At 42.8% G+C, this 21267-nt stretch overlaps 1 protein-coding gene across 1 annotated transcript; it reads left to right on the top strand.

Moving 5' to 3' along the window:
- The first annotated feature begins 870 nt into the window (after positions 1 to 870).
- LOC140485877 (lysozyme C-2-like) lies at positions 871 to 20856 on the top strand. Its single transcript, XM_072584328.1, has 4 exons — positions 871 to 1000; positions 3582 to 3794; positions 18536 to 18614; positions 20790 to 20856. Exons 1-4 carry the CDS (start codon positions 871 to 873, stop codon positions 20854 to 20856), a joined length of 489 nt encoding a protein of 162 aa, XP_072440429.1.
- The last annotated feature ends 411 nt before the right edge of the window (positions 20857 to 21267 follow it).

Raw genomic sequence — 21267 nt, 5'->3', positions numbered from 1 at the left:
AAAAATGTGCCCCCGAGCCTTGAAAACCCCCATCCTAGAGAAAAGACAACATGGTTGATCTTGAAATTCATTCTCAACTTCCTGACATCCCTATATTCATTGATTCCCTCAGTGTGTAAATTTCCATTTTACCTATATCCCTCATTATGTTATGAACTTTTCCAAGATTATCTCTTAACCTCCTACACTCCAGGGAAAAAAGTCCCAGCCTTTCCTTTTAACTCAAATCTTCCATACCCAGCAACATCCTGGTCAATCTCTTCTGAACCCTTCCTATAACAGGGTGACCAGAATTGGACACAGTATTCCAGAAGAATCCTTACCAATGTCCTGTACAACCTCAGGATTCACATGACACCAGGTTATAGTGCAACAGGTTTAGTTAAAATCACGTGATGAGACTTCAGTCGCTCATAGAAAACAGGAGGAGGCCATTCAGCCCTTTGAGCTGATTATTCAACTCAGTCCCTGTTCTTGCTTTTACCTCCATGCCCTTTGATCCCTCTCACCCTAAGGTCAATAATTCCTTCTTGAAAACATTCAGTGTTTTTTGGCCTCAACCACTTTCTGTGGCAGAGAACCTGTCCAACGTATGACAAATGCATCTCTTGGGCAATGAGAAGTAAAGCTGTTGTATCCAGCCTTCAGAAAGATAGAGGGGAGAGATTAAGCAAAGCTGTCCTGGTCCCCCAGCTGTTTCTCTTCCTTCCCCTGATTCCACAGTTCGATTATCTTTAATCATTGGCACATTTTGTCATTCAAAATGCATTTTCTTTCTCTCATTATTTTCCAGGTTTGTCTTTGCAGAACTTTGTGAGCTGAACATAATATTTCCGTGTAAGAGCAGAATCAATTGAGACGGCTGAGCTAATGAGGGCACTCCTACTTCTCAGTCTCCTGCTTATGTCAATAGGTGCCAAGGTCTATGAGAAATGCGAATTTGCTCGGATTTTGAAGGATAAAGGATTAGATGGATTTCACAGGCACAGATTGGCGGACTGTGAGTCTCACTGTTTCATTGCTTTTTAACAAAGCCCAGTGCATTTACGTAGCCACACTAGGCCCTCTCTTTCACCTCATTGCCGGTCACAATAGTGTTCATGTTAGGTTCCTGTCAGTGAGTTAGAGAGTCAATGCACTGTGTGATGTCGGGCTGGGCTATACAGAGCCCCCAGCTACAGGGGGCCAGCCGCTACCAGGAAGAGAAAGCATGAGAGGAGAGAAGGAGGAAACAGCTGAAAAAGGTTTTACCTTCCTCAGGTCGGTGCATCTTCAGGTCTCAGCAAATAAGAAACTGCAGGTAGGCCAAAAATAAAAACAGAAAGTGGCCAGAGAAACCCAACAGTTCAGTCAGTATCTGAAGGCAGAGAAAGAGATTTAGGTTGTGACTTTTCATCAGATTTGATGTTAGGTTCTGTAGTGCTCTGTTTGATCTCCACCTCATCTCTATCCCTCCATTTCCAAATCCATTTCATTAAATTATGTTGACACTGCTTGATGGCATTAAGCTTTTCCAAATGTCTTCCTTGATAATGGACTCTAACTCTTTTTCAATGGTAGGTGTGATGTGGAGGTGCCAGTGTTGGACTGGTGTGGACAAAGTCAGAAGTCACATGACACCTGACGAAGGAGCAGCGCTCCAAAAGTTTGTGATTTCAAATAAACATATTGTACGAGATCCTGGTGTCATGTAACTTCTGTCAATGTATTACGCTATAGTTTTCTACTTTCTGTGTCCCTCCATTCTTGAACAAGGGTGGCACGTTAGTGATTTTCCAATCTGCTGGAACCCTCCAAGTTTCTTGTGAGTTCTGGAATATTACAACCGATGCTTCCTCTACCTCTAAGCCACTTCCTTTAAAGCTCTTGAATACAAGCCAGCAGGTCCTGGCAACTAGTCAGTTATAAATTTGTCAAATGTTTTATCCCTCCTGATGGTGACTATTGAAGAATTTTGTTCCCATTAGCATTTTGCTTACATGTTATCTTTCAGATGCTCACAGCATTCTCACTCAAAGTCCAAAACAAAAAATTGGTTTAATTCATTTGCCATTTCCCTTTATTAATTCCCGAGAGTTGCATCTTCCAAGAGCCTCACATTCACTTTAGCTACTCTCTTTTTGTAAACTTGCAGAAGCTCTTTCTGTTTGTTTTTATGTTTCTTGTCAACTTAGTTTCACAGTTTTTTTTTCTTTTCATTGGCAGTTTAGTCATGCATTGCTGGTTCCTTCAAGATTCCCAATCCTTTGGCCTACCAATAATTTTTATTACTTTGTATACCTTGGTTCTTGATTGCATACTCTCCTTGTCTACCTTTGCTAATCACAGGTGGTACATCCTTCTTATTTAATCATGGTTTTAGACCCGAATAAATTTTGGCTAAGTGTTCCAAAATATTGCTGAAACATCTGCCACTGCTTTTCTGCTAATTTTCCCCTCAGTCAATTTTTCCTGCTTTAGGCAACTCTTTCTCCATATCTCAGTAATTGGCCTTGTTTAGGTTGAGGACACTGGTTTGAGACCTGAGGTGCTCTCACTCAAACTGAATTTGAATTTCCACCATCACTACTCCCTAGAGAACACTTAACTATCAAAATAAAAGCGAGAGAAAAGCCTGAGGTGCAACGTAACTGAAATCTAAGTGGAGCAAATTTATGACAGAACAACAGAGGGAGCAACAAAACAAAATGAAAGAAGATTTCAACTGCAGGAGATTTTGGGGCCATTGAACAATGTAGTGTTCTACATGTACTGAAAATGTTGTCCAGAGATCCTGAATTAACATTCCAAAAATTGATCTAAACCTTCCCCGCAATTTGAGCGACAGAGATGGTCGATGAAATGGGTTGGTGGATTTAGGTTACGGTGAAAGGGTGGGATGAAGCAAAGTGGGAGGAGGCTTACATGGAGTAGAAACACCAGCAGAGACCTTCTGGGCATTTCTGAGCTGGTATATGATGAACACAATAGAAGGAATTCACCAATCACTTTCCAAACAGTGAGGTTGGTGCCCATTTTAGCTGTCACGTGACTCCGTACAGTATGCATTCACTGTTAACACTAACTGAAGTATAAATAAGAACCTGCAATTATCTGAGAGCGATGGATGGCCAAGCTATTTGAAACATTTTACAAATGCCAAGTTAACTCGAGTTAAATCTTTGCACAATTTGCTCTTTGTGCTGAAAACCAACAACACTGCAAAATTCCGGAATTGGACATTGATTTCTGGTTAGGTAGTTTCCTGGTTACTTTGCGTCACCAATCACCTAATTCTGCCAAATAGGCTTTAATTCTCCATTTCTAGATTCATCAAAAACATTACAAAGTAGGCAAAAATAACACCTCTCCTGTGAATCTGCTTCTCAGGGCTGCTGCCAATCTTCAGTGCTCATGGAATTAACTTTCAGTTTCTGGGGATGTCCGAGGAATCATCGATAGTTGGAAAATCTTTCAGCGAGTGCACTTGACCAAATTCTTGTGACTGTGAGCAAACCAAAAAAGTAAAGGTTAAAAGTGAGTCAAACTTATGTTTGTGAAATATTACAGCCAATCGTGTCCTTGTGCTGTTTTAATTTTAGGGGTGTGTATGGTTGACATTGAAAGTGGATACAACACAACGTTAAAAAGACATTACCGCTATCTTGGAATAATCACATCAACTAACAATGGGATTTTCCAGATTAACAACAAGGAGTGGTGCAATGATGGTACACCTACATTCAGCTACAATCTTTGTCAAATCAACTGTAGCAGTAAGTTGACCAACACGACATCCATTTTGTTTTTGTCTTGTACCTGCTGTGGTTCCATGAATAGCACTCTCAACCTCTGAACCAGAGGATGTGAGTTTAAAGTGTTCTCCAAAGCATAACTGCCAAGGCAGCGTTTCTAGCTCCTGCGATACTGATAGAGTGCAGCGCTGTCAGTGGCACAGCCTTACGGACCCTGGTTGCCCTCTCAGGTAGCTGCACTTTTCCAAAGATGAGCAGGAGAGTTAATTTCTCACCTTGAACCAACGTAATTGAAAGAACAAAGATGATCTGGCCATTAAAATTGCCGTCTGTGGGAGTTTGTGGTTTGCAAATTGATTACTAAGTTTGCAGTTCCTAAAAACTGAATCAGTCCAAATGTTACAAGACTTGGAAAGTATGCAGGCCTGGGCTGACAAGTGGCAAGCAACATTTGTGCAAGGCAATGACATTCTCAACTACAAGACATCTAACATCTAACCACTGTTCCTTGACAGTCAATGGTGTTACCATCACTGTATCCCACACTATTAACTTCATGGGGGTTACCATTGACTTGAAACTAAATTGGATTTGCCATATACCGTATATGTTCAAGTAATAGTCGATCTCATGTAAAAGTCAACCCCCTACTTTTGGCTAAATAACCTTGGATTTTCCATTTATCTCATGTAAATGTTGACCCCAGTTCGTCACAGATAATAGATCAACGTTTATGAGTCAGTGTGCAGGCCGCCATATTCCGCTCCAGCTTTCCAATCTGCCGGTTGTTCTGCTCTGCTCCCGGTCTTCCAGTCCACTGGCTGTTAGTTCCACTCCAGGTGTTTGGAATTACCAAAATTCATTTTTTTTCAGCCCTTCAAAAGTAGTATCCATGTAATTGTTGACCCCCAAACTTTTACCTTAAAAAGTAGTTATAAAAATATGACTATTACTCGAGTATGTACAGTAAATACAGTAGCTAAAGGTTCAGGTCAGACATTAGGAATATTGCAGCAAGAACTCACCTCCAGACTCCCCAAAGCCTGTCCATCATCTACAAGGCACAAGTCAGGAGTGTGATAGAATATTCCCCACTTGCCTGGATGGGTGCAGCTCCAACAACACTCAAGAAGCTTGACACCATCCAGGATAAAGCAGCCCACTTCATTTACACCATCCCTAACATCAATCACCTCTCTCACCAATGTACAGTAGCAGCATCTAGACGATCAGTAATATGAATACAAAATTAGGCAGGAACTGGAGAAATTAGATTGGGGGAGTCTGAGGATAAATCTTTCAAAGGCCAGTTGATCAGAGTTCAGGACCAGCACGTTCCTGTGAGGTCTCACAGGTGAGGCCTTCGAAGACTGGAGAGAGGCCAATGTTGGTTGGTTGTTTGTGAAGGACAAGAGGGATAACCCAGGTAATTTTAGGCTGGTGAGCCTTACATCGTGGTAGGCAAATTATTGGAGAAGACTATTAGGGACTGGGATTACTCGCATTTGGGAAAGAATGGGCTATACAGAAATAGTCAGCATTTCTGCAAGGGTGGTCTTATCTCAGAAAATGGATAGAGTTTCTCGAGGAAGTGACAAAGATAGGGATGTCTATATGGACTTTACTAAAGCATTTGACAAGGTTCCTCATGGTAGTCTGGTCTAGTGGATTAAATCACTTGGGATCCACAGTGAGTTGGTAAGTTGGATAAAAAAATTGGTTTGGTCACAGGAGACAGAGGATAGTTGTGAAGGATAGTTGTTTTGACTGGAGCTCTGTGATTACTAGTGTTATGTTAGGTTCAGAGCTGGGAACTCTGCTGATTGTAAAATGTATAAATGGTTTCAATGAAAATGTAAGTGGTCTCATTAGTAAGTTTGTAGCTGACACAAACATTGATGGAGTTGTGGATAGTGAGGATGGTCACCAAAGGATACAGTAGGATACTGATCAATTGGCAAGTTGGGTATAGAAATGGCAAATGGGGTTTACTCTAGACAAGTATGTGGTGATGCATTTTGGCAGATCAAATGCAATGGAAAATGTACAGTAAATGACAGGACCCTGAGGAGCATTGATACACAGAGGGATCTTGGGGTACAAGTTCAAAGCTCCCTGATAGTAATAACACAACTGGATAAGGTGGTAAGGAAGGCACCTGGTACGTTTGCCTTCATTGGTTATGGCATTGAGTATAAAAGTGATATTACAGCTGGAAGGCCACATTTTGGAGTATGGTGTGCAATTCTGGTTGCAACACTACAGGAAGGATGTGGAGGCTTTGGAGAGGGTGGGAAAGAGGTTTGCCAGGAGGTTGCCTGGATTGGAGTGTATCGGATATAAAGGGAGGATGGACAAATTTGGATTGTTTTCACTAGAGTGTCAGAATCTGAGGGGTGACCTGATAGAAGTAGATAAAATTATGAGAGTCAAGGGTAGGGTGGATCGTCAGAGACCGGAAATGTCAAATATTAGGAGGATTACATTTGAAGTGGGGGGGGGGGGGAAAGATTAAAGAAGAGGCACGAATAAGTAGAATGGATGGCTTTGAGATGTGTAGAGAAGAGGTGTTGGAAATTCTGGCAAGGGTGAAAATAGATAAGTCCCCTGGGCCTGATGGCATTTATCCTAGGATTCTCTGGGAAGCAAGGGAGGAGATTGCAGAGCCATTGGCCTTGATTTTTGTGTCCTCTTTGTCGACAGGAGTAGTGCCAGAGGACTGGAGGCTAGCAAACGTGGTTCCCTTGTTCAAGAAGGGGAGTAGGGATAATCCTAGTAACTATAGGCCAGTGAGTCTCACTTCTGTTGTGGGCAAAGTCTTAGAGAGAATTGTAAGGGATAGGATTTATGCACATCTGGATAAGAATGATGTGATCAAGGATAGTCAGCATGGTTTTGTGAAGGGCAGGTCGTGCCTCACAAACCTTATTGAATTCTTTGAGAAGGTGACTAAGGAGGTAGATGAGGGGAAAGCGGTAGATGTGGTATATATGGATTTTAGTAAGGCGTTTGATAAGGTCCCCCATGGTAGGCTACTGCAGAAAATACAGAGATATGGCATAGAGGGTGAGTTGGAGGTTTGGATTAGGAATTGGCTCTCTGGAAGAAGACAGAGGGTAGTAGTTGATGGCAAAGGTTCATCTTGGAGTGCCGTCACGAGCGGTGTTCCGCAAGGATCTGTTTTGGGACCATTGCTGTTTGTCATTTTTATAAATGACCTGGAGGAAGGGTTAGAAGGTTGGGTGAGCAAGTTTGCGGATGATACGAAAGTCGGAGGAGTTGTAGACAGTGAGGAAGGATATGGCAGGTTACAGCGGGATATAGAGAAGCTGCAGAGCTGGGCAGAAAGGTGGCAAATGGAGTTCAATGTAGCTAAGTGTGAAGTGATTCACTTTGGTAAGAGTAATAAAAAGATGGATTACTGGGCTAATGGTAGACTACTTGGTAGTGTGGAAGAGCAGAGGGATCTTGGTGTCCATGTACACAGATCTCTGAAAGTTGCCACCCAGGTAAATAGTGCAGTGAAGAAGGCATATGGCGTACTGGCTTTTATTGGTAGAGGAATTGAGTTCCGGAGTCCTGAGGTCATGCTGCAGTTGTATAAGACTCTGGTGCGGCTGCATCTGGAATATTGTGTGCAGTTTTGGTCGCCATACTATAGGAAGGATGTGGAGGCACTGGAACGGGTACAGAGGAAGTTTACCAGGATGTTGCCTGGTATGGTAGGAAAATCCTATGAGGAAAGGCTGAGGCACTTGGGGTTGTTTTCATTGGAGAAAAGAAGGTTTAGGGGTGATTTGATAGAGGTGTACAAGATGATTAGGGGGTTAGATAGGGTTGACAGTGAGAACCTTTTTCCACGTATGGAGTCAGCTATTACAAGGGGGCATAGCTTTAAATTAAGGGGGTGTAGATATAGGACTGATGTTAGGGGTAGGTTCTTCACTCAGCGAGTCGTAAGTTCATGGAATGCCCTGCCAGTAGCAGTAGTGGACTCTCCCTCTTTATGGGTATTTAAGCAGGCATTGGATAGGTATATGGAGGATAGTGGGTTAGTGTAGGTTAGGTGGGCTTTGATCGGCGCAACATCGAGGGCTGAAGGGCCTGTACTGCGCTGTATTCTTCTATGTTCTATGTTCTATGTTCTAAGATGTGAGAGGCAGGATTTTTACGCAGAGCATGGTAGGTTTCTGGAATGCACTGGCAGGGGAGTCAGTAGAAGCAGAGACAATCGCCACATTTAAGAGACATTCAGACAGACATAGGTAGGGATTTGAGGGGTACAGACCATGTGCAGGCATGTGAGATTAGTTTACAATAATGTTAAGGTCAGCACAGACATGATGGGCCAAAGGGCCTGATCTTGTGCTGTATTGGTGAGGTCAGTGCAGAACAGATAGAGAGAGAGAGAGAGGGGGAGAGAGAGAGAGAGAAAGAGAGAGAGAGGGAAACCCACACTGCTCCCCGACACAGCAGTGAACCTGCACAGTTCCTGCCTTTGCTGTTTAATTCATGTATCACCGAACACCGAACTGCATCTGGGAAAATGTACAAACAGTGAACTTCACAACTGAGCATGAGGAACCTTTTTGGGAGAGGTCAGAGCACAGAGACAGAGAAGTGAATAGATTTAAATGTGGCTTTGGGGCCTTGCTCTCAGTCAGCAGTAATGAATATAATGTGTTCTTTCTTGATTCTATGTTTTATTGAGATATGTCTCTTGATTGACCATAAAATATAAGCCATAAGTATTATGTTAGCCTGGAGCAGTGTTTTGTAGAGGAATAAGACAGTGCTATTTTCTGGGTCTGTCGCTTGGAAGTACAAATGGCCTTTGGTAGAGTGATATGCTCTTCTTGTCAGATGTGGCAGTTTAGGGAGAGTTTATGTTTACTGAGGATTATATCTGCAATAAATGCTGTTGGCTGTGAATCCTATCAGATTGAATGGAATAGTTGGAGCAACAGTTTGAGGCTATGAGGAACTTACAAGAGCAAGGGGCTGTGATGGATGGCAATTATAGGAGGGAGAAAAGTCGCAGACACAGTCATATAGATGGGTTAACTCCAGGAAAGGTAAGAGAGGTAAGTAGGTAGATCAGAGGTCTTCTGTGGTTATCCACATTTCAAACAGGTATGCTGTTTTGGAAAATGTAGGGGTAATGGATTGTCAGTGGAATGTAGCACAAACAGCCAAGTTTCTAGTATTGAGACTGGTTTTAATGCAAAGGGGGGTGTGACCCAGGGAGATGGTGAGGAAAGAGATCAATCTGAGATTGGTATAGTTGACACGGGTTCCAAGAGATCGATTGTGTTAGGGGACGTTCTATTCTGTGGTACAGACGGACGTTTCTGCGGCCAGCAGCGAAAAATCAGAATGGTGTGTTGCTTCCCTGGTGCCAGGATCAAGGTTGTCTCAGAGAGGGTGCAGAATGTTCTCAAAGGGGAGGGGGGCCAGCAAGAGGTCATTGTCTACATTGGAACCAACGAGACAGGAAGGGAAAAGGTTGAGATTCTGAAGGAAGGATACTGAGAGTTAGGCAGGAATTTAAAAAGGATGTCCTCGAGAGTAGTAATATCTGGTTTACTCCTGGTGCTATGATCTAGTGAGGGCAGGACTAGGATGATAGAGCTGATGAATGCATGACTGAGGAGGTGGTGTATGGGAGAAGGATTCACATTTTTGCACCATTGGAATCACTTTTGGGGTAGAAGTGACCGGTACAAGAAGGACAGATTGCACCGAAATTGGAAGGGGACTAAAATACAAGCAGAGCTGCTTGGGAGGATTTAAACTAGTAAGGTGGGGTGGGGTGGGTGGTGGGTGGTGGAGGCGTTGGGGGGGAAACTCAAGGAAATAGTGAGGAAAGAGATCAATCTGAGACTGGTACAGTTACAGTTGAGAACAGAAGTGAGTCAAACAGTCAGGGCAGGCAGGGACAAGGTAGGACTAATAAATTAAACTGCATTTACTTCAATACAAGGGGCCTAACAGGGAAGGCAGATGAACTGAGGGCATGATTAGGAACTTGGGACTGGGATATCAGAGCAATTACAGAAACATGGCTCAGGGATGGGCAGGACTGGCAGCTTAATGTTCAGGATACAAATGCTACAGGAAGGATAGAAAGGGAGGCAAGAGAGGAGGGGGAGTGGCGTTTTTGATAAGGGAGAGCATTACAGCTGGACTGAGGGAGGATATTCCCGGAAATACATCCAGGGAAGTTATTTGGGTGGAACTGAGAAATAAGAAAGGGATGATCACCTTATTTGGATTGTATTATAGACCAGTCAGTGGAGATTGAGAAACGAATTTGTGAGGAGATCTCAGTTGTCTATAAGAATAATAGGGTGGTTATGGAAGGGGATTTTAACTTTCCAAACATTGACTGGGACTGTCATAGTGTTAAGAGTTTTGATGGAGTGGAATTTGTTAAGTGTGCACAAGAAAATTTTCTGATTCAGTTCTGTGGATGTACCTATGAGAGGAGATGCAAAACTTGGGAAATAAGGCAGGGTAGGTGACTGAGGTGTCAGTGGGGGAGCATTTGGGACTGGTGATCATAATTCTATTAGTTTTAAAAGAGTGGTGAAAAAAGATAGACTGGATATAAAAGTTAAAGTTCTAAATTTGGGAGAAGGCTAATTTTGATGGTAATAGGCAAGAACTTTCAAAAGCTGATTGGGGGCAGATGTTTGCAGGTAAAGGGACGGCTGGAAAATGGGAAGCCTTCAGAAATGAAATAACAAGAATCCAGAGAAAGTATATTCCTGTCAGGGTGAAAGGGAAGGCTGGTAGGTATAGAGAATACTGCATGTTGAAAGAAATTAAGGGTTTGGTTAAGAAAAAGAAGGAATCATATGTCAGGTGTAGACAGGAGAGATCAAGTATATCCTTAGAAGAGTATAAAGGCAGTAGGAGTATACTTAAGAGGTAAATCAGGAGGGCAAAAAGGGGGCATGAGATAGCTTTGGTAAATCAGGACAATCCAAAGTATTTTTACAAATACATTAAGGACAAAGGGGTAACTAGGGAGAGAATAGGCCTCTCAAAGATCAGCAAGGCAGCCTTTGTGTGGAGCTGCAGAAAATGGGGAAGATACTAAACGAGTATTTTGCATCAGTATTTACTGTGGAAAAGGATATGGAAGATATAGACTGTAGGGAAATAGATGGTGACATCTTGAAAAATGTCCATATTACAGAGGAGGAAGTGTTGGATGTCTTGAAAAACATAAAAGTGGATAAATCCCCAGGATCTGATCAGGTGCACCCGAGAACTCTGTGGGAAGCGAGAGAAGTGATTGCTGGGCCCCTTGCTGAGATATTTGTATCATCGATAGTCACAGGTGAGGTGCCAGAAGACTGGAGATTGGCTAACGTGATGCCACTGAATAAGAAAGGTGGTAAGGACAAGCCAGGGAACTGTAGACCAGTGAGCCTGACCTCGGTGGTGGGCAACTGGTTGGAGGAAATCCTGAAGGACAGGATGTACATGTATTTGGAAAGGCAAGGACTGATTCGGGATAGTCAACATGGCTTTGTGCGTGGGAAATCATGTCTCTCAAATTTGATTGAGTTTTTGAGGAAGTAACAAAGAGGATCGATGAGGGCAGAGCAGTAGATGTGATCGATATGGACTTCAGTAAGGCGTTCAACAATGTTCCCCATGGGAGACTGATTAGCAAGGTTAGATCTCACGGAATACAGGGAGAACTAGCCATTTGGGTACAGAACTGACTCAAAGGTAGAAGACAGAGGGTGTTGGTTGAGGGTTGTTTTTCAGACTGGAAGCCTGTGACCAGTGGAGTGCCTCAAGGATCGGTGCTGGGCCCTCTACTTTTTGTCATTTACATAAATGATTTGGATGTGAGCATAAGAGGTACAGTTAGTTAGTTTGCAGATGACACCAAAATTGGAGGTGTAGTGGATAGCGAAGAGAATTACCTCAGATTACAACAGGATCTTGACTAGATGGGCCAATGGGCTGAGACGTGGCAGATGGAATTTAATTTAAATAAAAGCAAGATGCTGTATTTTGGGAAAGCAAATTTTAGCAGAACTTATACATTTAATGGTAAGGTCCTAGGGAGTGTTGCTGAACAAAGTGATCTTGGAGTGCAGGTTCATAGCTTCTTGAAAGTGGAGTCGCAGGTAGATAGGATAGTGAAGAAGGCGTTTGGTATGCTTTCCTTTATTGGACAGAGTATTGAGTACAGGAGTTGGGAGGTCATGTTGTAGCTGTACAGGACATTGGTTAGGCCACTGCTGGAATATTGCATGTAATTCTGGTCTCCTTCCTATTGGAAAGATGTTGTGAAACTTGAAAGGGTTCAGAAAAGCTTTGCAAGGATTTTGCCAGGGTTCGAGGATCTGAGTGAGAGGGAGAGGCTGAACAGGCTGGGGCTGTTTTCCCTGGAGTGTCGGAGGCTGATGGGTGACCTTATAGAGGCTTATAAAATCCTGAGGAGCATGGATAGGGTAAATTGATAAAGTCTTTTGCCTGGGGTGGGGGAGTCCAAAACTAGAGGGGCATAGGTTGAGGGTGAGAGGGGAAAGATATAAAAGAGACCAAATAGGCAACATTTTCATACAGAGGGTGGTGTGTGTATGGAATGAGCTGCCTGAGGAAGTGGTGGAGGCTGGTACAATTGCAACATTTAAAAGGCACTGGATGGGTTTATGAATAGGAAGAGTTTGGAGGGATATGTGCTGGGTACTGGGTACTACTAGATTTGTTTGGGATATCTGGTCGGCATGGACGAGTTGGACTGAAGGGTCTGTTTCCATGCTGTACATCTGTAAGATTCTGTGACTCTATGACAGTTCAATGTTCCAAGTTCATTGTTCTATGTTCTCAGATTCACTGCAGAAATTCGCCAAAGATCTTTAAATAGCATCTACCAAACTCATGACCATGATCATCTAGAAAGACAATGGCAGCGGATACATGGGAACACCATTCCCTGCAAGCTCCCCTCCAAGTCATTCACTATCCTGACTTGGAAATATATCGCCGTTCCTTCAGCATCACTGGGTCAAAATCCTGGAACTTACATTTTGGGACGACATACAGCACATGGATTGTGGTGACTTGAGAAGGCAGCTCACCATCAGCCTCTCAAAGTTACATAAGAATGGACAATAAATGCTGGTCCTGCCAGGATTGCCCATGTCCCACGAGTGAATAAAAAAAATTCCTGCAATGCAAAACTGGCACATTTCAAAAATTACTTGATTGGCTGTAAAACAGTTTGAGAGGCCCTGAAAATGTAAAAGGTGCTTTCTGAATGTTTCAGTGTTTCAGTTTCCCGGCCTACAGTGTACGATGGCATGGAGCCTGAAGAGTAGGTTGGGGAAGTGGGCACCTGCCTGGCAGGAACATGGGTCAAGAGGCTCAAAACCAATATTTATTCTTCATCCCTAATCATTCTCAAGAAGGTCATGAGAAGGTCCCTGCACCCCAAGGGAGCAGGGACACCCACACTGTCATTAGAGGGAGAACATCTCTCCCAGGACGTTGACCAAACAACACTAGGGGAATGGCAATATATTTGTATGTCAGGATGACGAGTGGTTTGGGGGGGTTTGGTGCTAGATTTCAAGTGGTGGCGTTCCCATGTATCTGCTGCCCTTGTCCTTCGAGCTAAGGAAGCAGCTGTCAAAGGAGGATTGGTAAGCTGTTGCAGTGAACTTTGTGAATGATACACCACACTAATCGTGGAACAAATGAATATGTGAGAAAATCCACCATTGAATTAATCTCAGCAACTATGGTGAATGTCAATGTAAGAGTCAAAGCATCTTCGCAGCAGTCACCCTGTCAAGAGCTGCAGGTTTTCAGAAAGATCACCTCTCATTCTTCTGAACCCCAGTGAGTACAATGCCAATGGAAGGCAAGGAACCTTGGATGGTGGAGACCTGAAATAAAAACAGAAAGCACTGGAGAAACTTAGCAGGTCTGGCAGCATCAATAGAGTTTCTACCAATGTGGAAAATGTGGTGCTGCTCCTTCAACTTGCTTTGAGACCTGTAAGAGAAATATGAGCATGAAATCAAAGTGGCCTATTGGAATGGGGATTTGTTCTCAGAAAAGCTGATCTATTTTCTGCTATTAACACCTACTCTTTACCGATATCACTTCATGACTGCTATTATTCCCTTGCTTTTCGCTCCTTGACCATCTATTTTCCTTGCTGTTGCTTCCGTCCCTCATCCCCATCCAACAGCATGTCCAATTTGATTTGAGGAATGTCCAATTCAGAATCCTCTGAAATTGGCTCTTCCTTCTGTGCTATAATCATGAACACCTTCCTGATCAAAATAACTTTGGAGCATATTCACATGAGACACTCTGTGAGATTCCTTCCTGTTTGGAATCCTTATCAAGTCATTCACCTCACTTAATTTCTTCTCGATTTGATGAGGTCCACTTAACCTTGTTTTTGAAAGCTCTCCTGTTACTGGAAGTAACACCAATACTTCAGCTCCAATTGCAAAATTGTGAATTTTTGATTTCTTATCCACTTCCTGTTTCATTGTATACTTTGATACTTTTAAATGCTGTCTAGCCAATTCTCTAGCTCTATTTAGTCATTCTCTAAAATTTGACAAATATTCCAAATGGGTGATCTCTGAATTCTGACTTATTAATTTCTCCTGAATCAATTTTAATGGTCCTTTTACTTCATGCCCCAAAATTAAATCAAATGGACTGAATTTGGTCGATTCATTCAGTGCATCTCTGATTGCAAAAAGTACAAATGGAATCCCCTTATCCCAAACATCTGGATAATCCTGGCCATAAGCTCTCAACATTGCCTTTAATGCTTGATGCCATCTCTCTAGTGCTCCATGCAATTCTGGATGGTAGGCGGCAGATTTGAATTGTTTTATTCCCAAGTTATCTATGAATAGTTTGGATGTGAAGTTTGATCCTTGATCTGACTGGATTTCTATTGGCAGGCCATATCGAGTAAAAATTCTAAGTGGTTCTTTGACAACCCTTTTAGCTGTAATGTTGCGTAATGGGATTGCCTCTAGAAATCTAGTTGACACATCCATTATTGTTTATAAATACTTATTCCCACTTTTTGTTTGAGGTAGGGGAACTACGCAATCAATCAAAAATCTGTGAAAGATTCCTCAAATGCTGGAATAGGTATTAAAGGTGCATGTTTTATTATTGCCTGTGGTTTTCCAATTAGCTGACATGCATGACACGTCTGGCAAAATTCAACTACACCTTGCAGTAATTCAATGACAACTTGTACTGTTGAACAGTAAAAATGCCTTTACGTTTTAGCCTGTGTTTTCACCCAGAAACGACTTCCAAGTGATAGCTCATGCACCACCCTCAGCACATCATTTTGAGACCCTACTGGCAAAACAATTTGATGAATCTCTGTCCATTTATAAACTGCTTAAATATTTGATGGTTTCTTTTTCCTCATTAAGACATCATTTGTTCAGTAATAACACACAGGAATGCATTAACTTTCTTTATCTGAAAATGCCTTTTGACTTAACTGTTTTAACTCCTCATCTTTCTGCTGTAATTCAATCAGTTTAGTAGAGCTAAAGATACTGGCATGTTTATCTATTTGCTTCTTCTCTGTTCCACTTATCTGATCAAAAAAGGTCTCAGATAATGCTATGTAAGCTTCCTTATCTGTGTCTTTTGATCTCTTCTGCTTCAACTTGTGCCTCCGTGATCTTGTGATCACACAATCAGGGAAAATTCCTGGATAAACATTCTTCATGTCTTCAGTTGCCTGCATCTCCACTGGCTTTTCAACTAGAGTAGGCAGCACACCTACCGGTGAATCAGCTTTATCATTTGCAAGGACAGATTGAATTCCTGAAGCTGAGAGTTTGTCCAGTACTCCAACTACAAATTCTCTAAGTTTCTCTGGATCCTCTAGCCTCATTTTACATAACTAAGCACTCTTTGTCTCACAATGAATTCCTGTTACCAGAACCTTTTCTAGCAATAGTCCCTCATCCTTCAGCTTTTAGACTGAAAGGATTCCTGTGTCCCTTAATATTGTAACCTCTTTCCCTACTACTCCTGGCCTATGTGAATAAACTTTACCCGTGCATGTATATTTTTTAAGCAGATCTGGCACTTCCTCCTTAATCAACCTCTGATCATCTTGTACACTCTGAAGCAGTTGTCTAACTTCCCTTGAGCTTTTTGCTACTCATTGGGTTTTCCTACATCTGGCTTTCTCTGAGCACACCAACACTGTGTTTTTATGTGGCCTACTTTATTACAATGAAAACACCGGAGCTTTTTAACTTCTTTGTCCCCCTCAAAGGTTTTTTTTTACCCTGTGGTAGGTTATCCTGATGATCTTCACTGAGATCTACCATTCCCTTTCCACATGAGGATTTCTCTTTACCCCAGTTTCTATCCCTCAGCGACTGAAATTGATTCTGGAAGCCAATCCATGTTTTGTGGACCGGCTCATAGTCATCAGCCCCTTCAGCTGCTGACCTTGCTGTTTTAACTCTCTGCTCTTCCACATGTGTTTGCACTACTTCCTCACTGAGCCGACCCTCAATCTTTATCTCCAGCCTTTTTAGCTGACTTTCCTTTTTAAGTGTCAGTTTTTGAAGTTCAAACACTCTTTTTCATTCTCTGCTCTCTCTTTTTCCCTCTCTTCTGCTTCTAATTATAACTCAAACTTTCATTTCTGCTGCCTTTTCCTTATCTCTCGCCTCTAACACAAGCTGCTTCATCTGCAATTGAATTCTTGCCATCTCTATAGATTCTGATGGTTTCTCCAGCAAGTTTAAATGCTGAGCTATTGATGTAATTATCTCTCATTCCCCCACAGAAGCAGACACTTCCAATTCCAGCTTGCCTGCTAATTCCTGCAGCTTGATCTTATTCAATTTTTGCAAAACATCCATAGTCACTGCATTCACATCCAGAAACCTTTTGGTAACTGAAAGAGCCATTCCTATCCCAAGCTTTGTCTACCCACCCAAACCAACACCCGAAATACAAACACTAACACCGACCACTCACTGTTTACAGTCCTGCAAAGAGCCCCCAGTCTGTTATGGGCTCAGCTAGACCACTCAAAACCTGCTTCAGCAGTCAGCTCAGCCCATAACCTTGCAATTTGTTTCAGTAGGTGTAGTGAAAATTATCCGGATTAAGTTAGTTGGGTTGGCTCCTAGATTTTAAAACAGACAAAAATGTATTCACAAAATTGTGCAATGAAACACAAAGAACAGAATAAAGACTCCCTACAGAACTCAGCCTATCCAATGAGACTGAGTTCTGTAGGGGTTCTTTTTTTCTGTTCCAAATATACATAACTGCCCCAATAAACAAACTCCCTTTAAAAACCAGTTTGAATGGATCACATGCTTACAGACTGAAGTTGAAGGGCAGAAAGAGAGCGAGAGTTTCCACACAGCTCCCTGTTGAACTTCCAACCAGTTCAAGACTGAACTAAGACTGCTCAGTTCAGCTAAAGAGCTGACCACTCTCCTCTCTTTATACAGGTCACTTCCAAAACACGACCACTTTGGCCTGAAGTCTCATCTGTTTACACATATAAAAAAGGCCTCTCAAAAAAATCCTTTTCATCTCTGTACCAAACCAGACTGATTCGAGCCCAGCCTGTTTATTACCCCTCTGAAACAAATCAAGGACAGAGTCTCCTTGAACCAAGGAACAGCTTTTAGAAACAAAAAGGGACTAGCTTTGTGATACTATATCCCTGGCCACTTATCCCTCCATCAAGTGGATAAGTATCTTCATGTCTGCCCTGTCAATGCCCACATAATCTTATCCATCTCAATCATGCCCTCCCTTCCAGCTCCACTGCTCCAAGGAAAACAACACCAGTCTATCCAATCTCTCTTCGTAACTCTCCAGCCCAGGCACCAGGAGTAAATCTCCTCTGCACCCTCTCCAGTGCTATCACATCCCTCCTATAATGTGGATTCCAGAACTGCATGCAATACTCCAGCTGTGGCCCAACCAACATTTCATACATTTCCAGCATAACACACCCTGCTGTTAAACTCTATGCCTCGACTAATAAAGACAAATATCCCATATGCTTTCTTAACCACTTTATCTACCTGTCCTAATACCTTAAGGGACCAGTAGTCATACAAGGTCCCTCTGGTCCTCAGTGCTTCCCAGGGTTATTGATAACAGAGTTTCTGTACTTCCGGGGGGGTGAGGGAATGGAGTGTCTTTGAAGATTTTTCTTTGTCCTTCCCTAGAACATGGGCCATCTTAGATTTCAGATAACAAGATATTCCCTGAAAGGTGAGATATTGGTCAACCAAATACAGCTTCTCGATTGATGGAATGCTCAGTACATAACTCTCCTTCAGTCACCATTCCTTCCTGGGGAAATCACCTTGTTATTAGAAAGAGATGTCACTGTTGTTTGTGAGGTATCATTGATGTTGGGGGCAGTTAGTTTAGATGGCTGGCTTGAGATTTATTGATGGTTCCAACAACATCAGTTCAATCCCCACCATGATGGCCCGACCTTCTGAAGCTGACCCTTTGTCTGAAATGGGTTGACCATCAGGTTAAACTGCCACTTGTCCTCTCTTTCTGTTGACACAGTGGGGCAAGAGGAAGTTGCACTTTTTAATGATGTGAACTCTATTTGAGTCTATCAATTGAGTTGTTTGCTGGGATTGTGTGGCCTGCCCTAAATACCCCCTAACTTCAGCTTGGCTCTCTCTAATGGCACAATGGTTTTGTTCTAAAAGAGCAACTAAAAACTAAAAACTAAATTTATTCATTTCTTATTGTAGGTTTGCTGGATGACGATATCACTGATGATATTCAATGTGTAAAGTCTGTGGTTGTTACTCAGCTTGGAATGGATATCTGGTATGTTATGAGCCCTGCTTTATTATTTAGTTTATTGCTGCCTCTGTGAACCATGATGACAATTTAATATGACAGAAACCAGACTTAAAGGGAATGCAAGGTGAAGAGCCAGGGTTCACAGTACAATACATCATCATGGTATGAAGAAAGTCGATTAAATCAGAGAAACGGTGAAATTGAAAGTCAGGGTTGCCTGTTTCGAAGGTGGGAACTGGACAAGGTGATGGGATCTGAGACTTTTAGGAATAAGTTAGGATATTATTGTGGTAGAATATGCCTGAACTATGAAGGATGTCATTACCTACCATGAATTCTCTCAGGACCAAAGGGACTAGTGGACACCCATGGAACTTGCAGCCAATGTCGTCAATGTTGGTATTCGGCAAACTTTCTGCAGCTGGTGACACCTCAGGCTTTTCTCATGGTCATGCCAGAGGGTAGAGATTTGAACAGCCGTTCCTGAGAACATGCACCAGCAAGTTTCAATGCTTGCCCCACTTTCTTAAAAAGGTAGAAGTTTGTTTTCCCAAAAGGGGAGATCCACAGTGCAGCCATTTCTGAGGCAGCGTGCCCTTATATCAATTGCGTTGAACGACTTGATGGGATTGGCTCAGCTTTCTGCTATTAATATTGTCAGCACATACACTAAGATTATTTGTGATTTTACCCTGCCATCAGATTCACCTTTTAGGTCACTCTGTGGTTAGCACTACTGCCTCACTGTGCTAGGGACCTTGGGCAACTGTCTGTGTGGAGTTTGCACATTCTCCCAGTGGCTGTGTGGGTTTCCTCCCATAGTCCAAACTTACATAATTTAGGTGGATTAGAGCTTTAGAGATATACAGAAGGGAAACAGACACTTTGGTCCAACTCATCTATGACAACCAGATACCCTAAATTAGTCAAGCCCCATTTGCCAGCATTTGGCCCATGTCCCTCTAAATCCTTCCTATTCATATACCCATCCAGATGTCTTTTAAATGTTGTAGTTGTACCAGACTCCATCACTTCCTCTGGCAGCTTATTCCAGACATGCACCACCCACCTTCTGTGTGAAAAAGTTACCCCATAGGTCCCTCCTTCCCCTCTCACCGGAAACTTACACCCTCTAGTTTTGGGCTCCCCTACCCCAAGGAAAAGCCCTTGTCTATTTACCGTATCTCTGCCACTCTATATGGTCACTCCTCAGTCTAAATTGCCCCGTAGTTTGTAGAGATCTGTGGGGCAAGTGACCAGCTATGGTAAATGTGGGATTATAGAGATGGGGTGGTGCTGAGTGGGGTGTTCTTCAGAGAGTCAGTGCAGACTCAATGGGCTGAAGGGCCTCTTTCTGCACTGTAGGGACACTATGAATCCTGGTCGGCCTCAGTGGTGTAGACATAACAGAGATTTGAAGTGACAGCCCCAGTAGAACCAGGATTCTGCACCATTTGGCAGGGAGATAAAAAATCAATTGACTGGGGAAGGTTGAATCTGGACTTCACTTTAATACCATGCTGTTTACAAACCATAAGATATAGGAGTAAAAATTAGGTCATTTGGCCCATCGAGTCTAATCCGACATTCAGTCATGACTGATAAGTTTCACAACCCAATACGCACGGATGCTTCCTTGTAACCTTTGATCCCCATTGATACTCAAGAACCTATCTATCTCAGTCTTAAATATACTCAATGACCTGGCCTCCACACCCTTCTGTGGCAGTGAATTCCACAGATTCACCACTCTCTGGCTGAAGAAGTGTCTCCTCATCTCCATTCTAAAGAGTTTTCCCTTTACTCTAAGGCTGTGGCCTCCGGTCTTAGGGGGTTTCCCCTGCTAATGGAAATATCTTCCCAAACCCCATTCCATCCAGGCCTTTCAGCATTCTGTAAGTTTCAATTATATCCCCTCTCAGCCTTCTAAACTCTATCAAGTATAGACCCAGAGTCCTCAAACATTCCTCATATGTTCAGCCTTCATTCTCAGGAGTCTCCTTTGGACTCACTCCAGGACCAGTGCATCTTTCCTGAGATATGGGGCCCACAATTACTCACAATATTCTAAATGTGAGACCCAAAGGGCTGAATGACCTATTTCTGGACTAGAATGGCATATAACTGAGTGGAATGAATGGGACTTTTCTTGTTCAAAATCCCTGCTTTTTCCAGCTTTAACAATGTTTTCCATTGCAGGTCTGGCTGGAAGAAGAAGTGCATGGGGCAAGATCTCAGTCATCTTCTGGATAGTTGCAGAATGTGAAGACAGAAGATCCAATGCTCAGCTTTACACTTTGTACCTCACCTCTCACAGCTTCACATTGCCAGCGCATTTACATCTCATTAACCAGGACTTGCAGGAGCTGCTAATTAGTCAGGCCTGGGGATCATTTGCTGTTGACCCCCCAACCTGATCAGTGTTTGGAAGGCAGCGTGGGACTGTGAATTTTCATCTGTGGTTCACTGCCATGAAGTTCCTGAATCAGTTCCCCCTTCCTCCTGCTGAGAGAGGGGTGATGGCCTTCAATGAGCTTCAGTGTCACTGGGCTGTACAGGATGAAATAAAACAGTCGACTGACCCGTAAAGACCATCAGATACAGGAGCAGAAGTAGACCATTCAGCCCATCGAGTCAGCTCTGCCATTCAATGAGATTACAGCTGAGCTGGTAATCC

Source organism: Chiloscyllium punctatum, chromosome 15, assembly GCF_047496795.1.
Source record: "Chiloscyllium punctatum isolate Juve2018m chromosome 15, sChiPun1.3, whole genome shotgun sequence".
Taxonomy (NCBI): Eukaryota; Metazoa; Chordata; class Chondrichthyes; order Orectolobiformes; family Hemiscylliidae; genus Chiloscyllium; species Chiloscyllium punctatum.
Note: the sequence above shows the minus strand (reverse complement) of the source record. Positions and strands in the feature narration are given on the sequence as shown.

Coding starts and splice junctions, on each gene's coding strand:
- LOC140485877 (XM_072584328.1), top strand. CDS start 871: ATGAGGGCACTCCTACTTCTCAGTCTCCTGCTTATGTCAATAGGTGCC. Junction 1,001..3,581: donor CAGGCACAGATTGGCGGACT/GTGAGTCTCACT, acceptor TTTTAATTTTAG/GGGTGTGTATGGTTGACATT. Junction 18,615..20,789: donor CAGCTTGGAATGGATATCTG/GTATGTTATGAG, acceptor TTTCCATTGCAG/GTCTGGCTGGAAGAAGAAGT.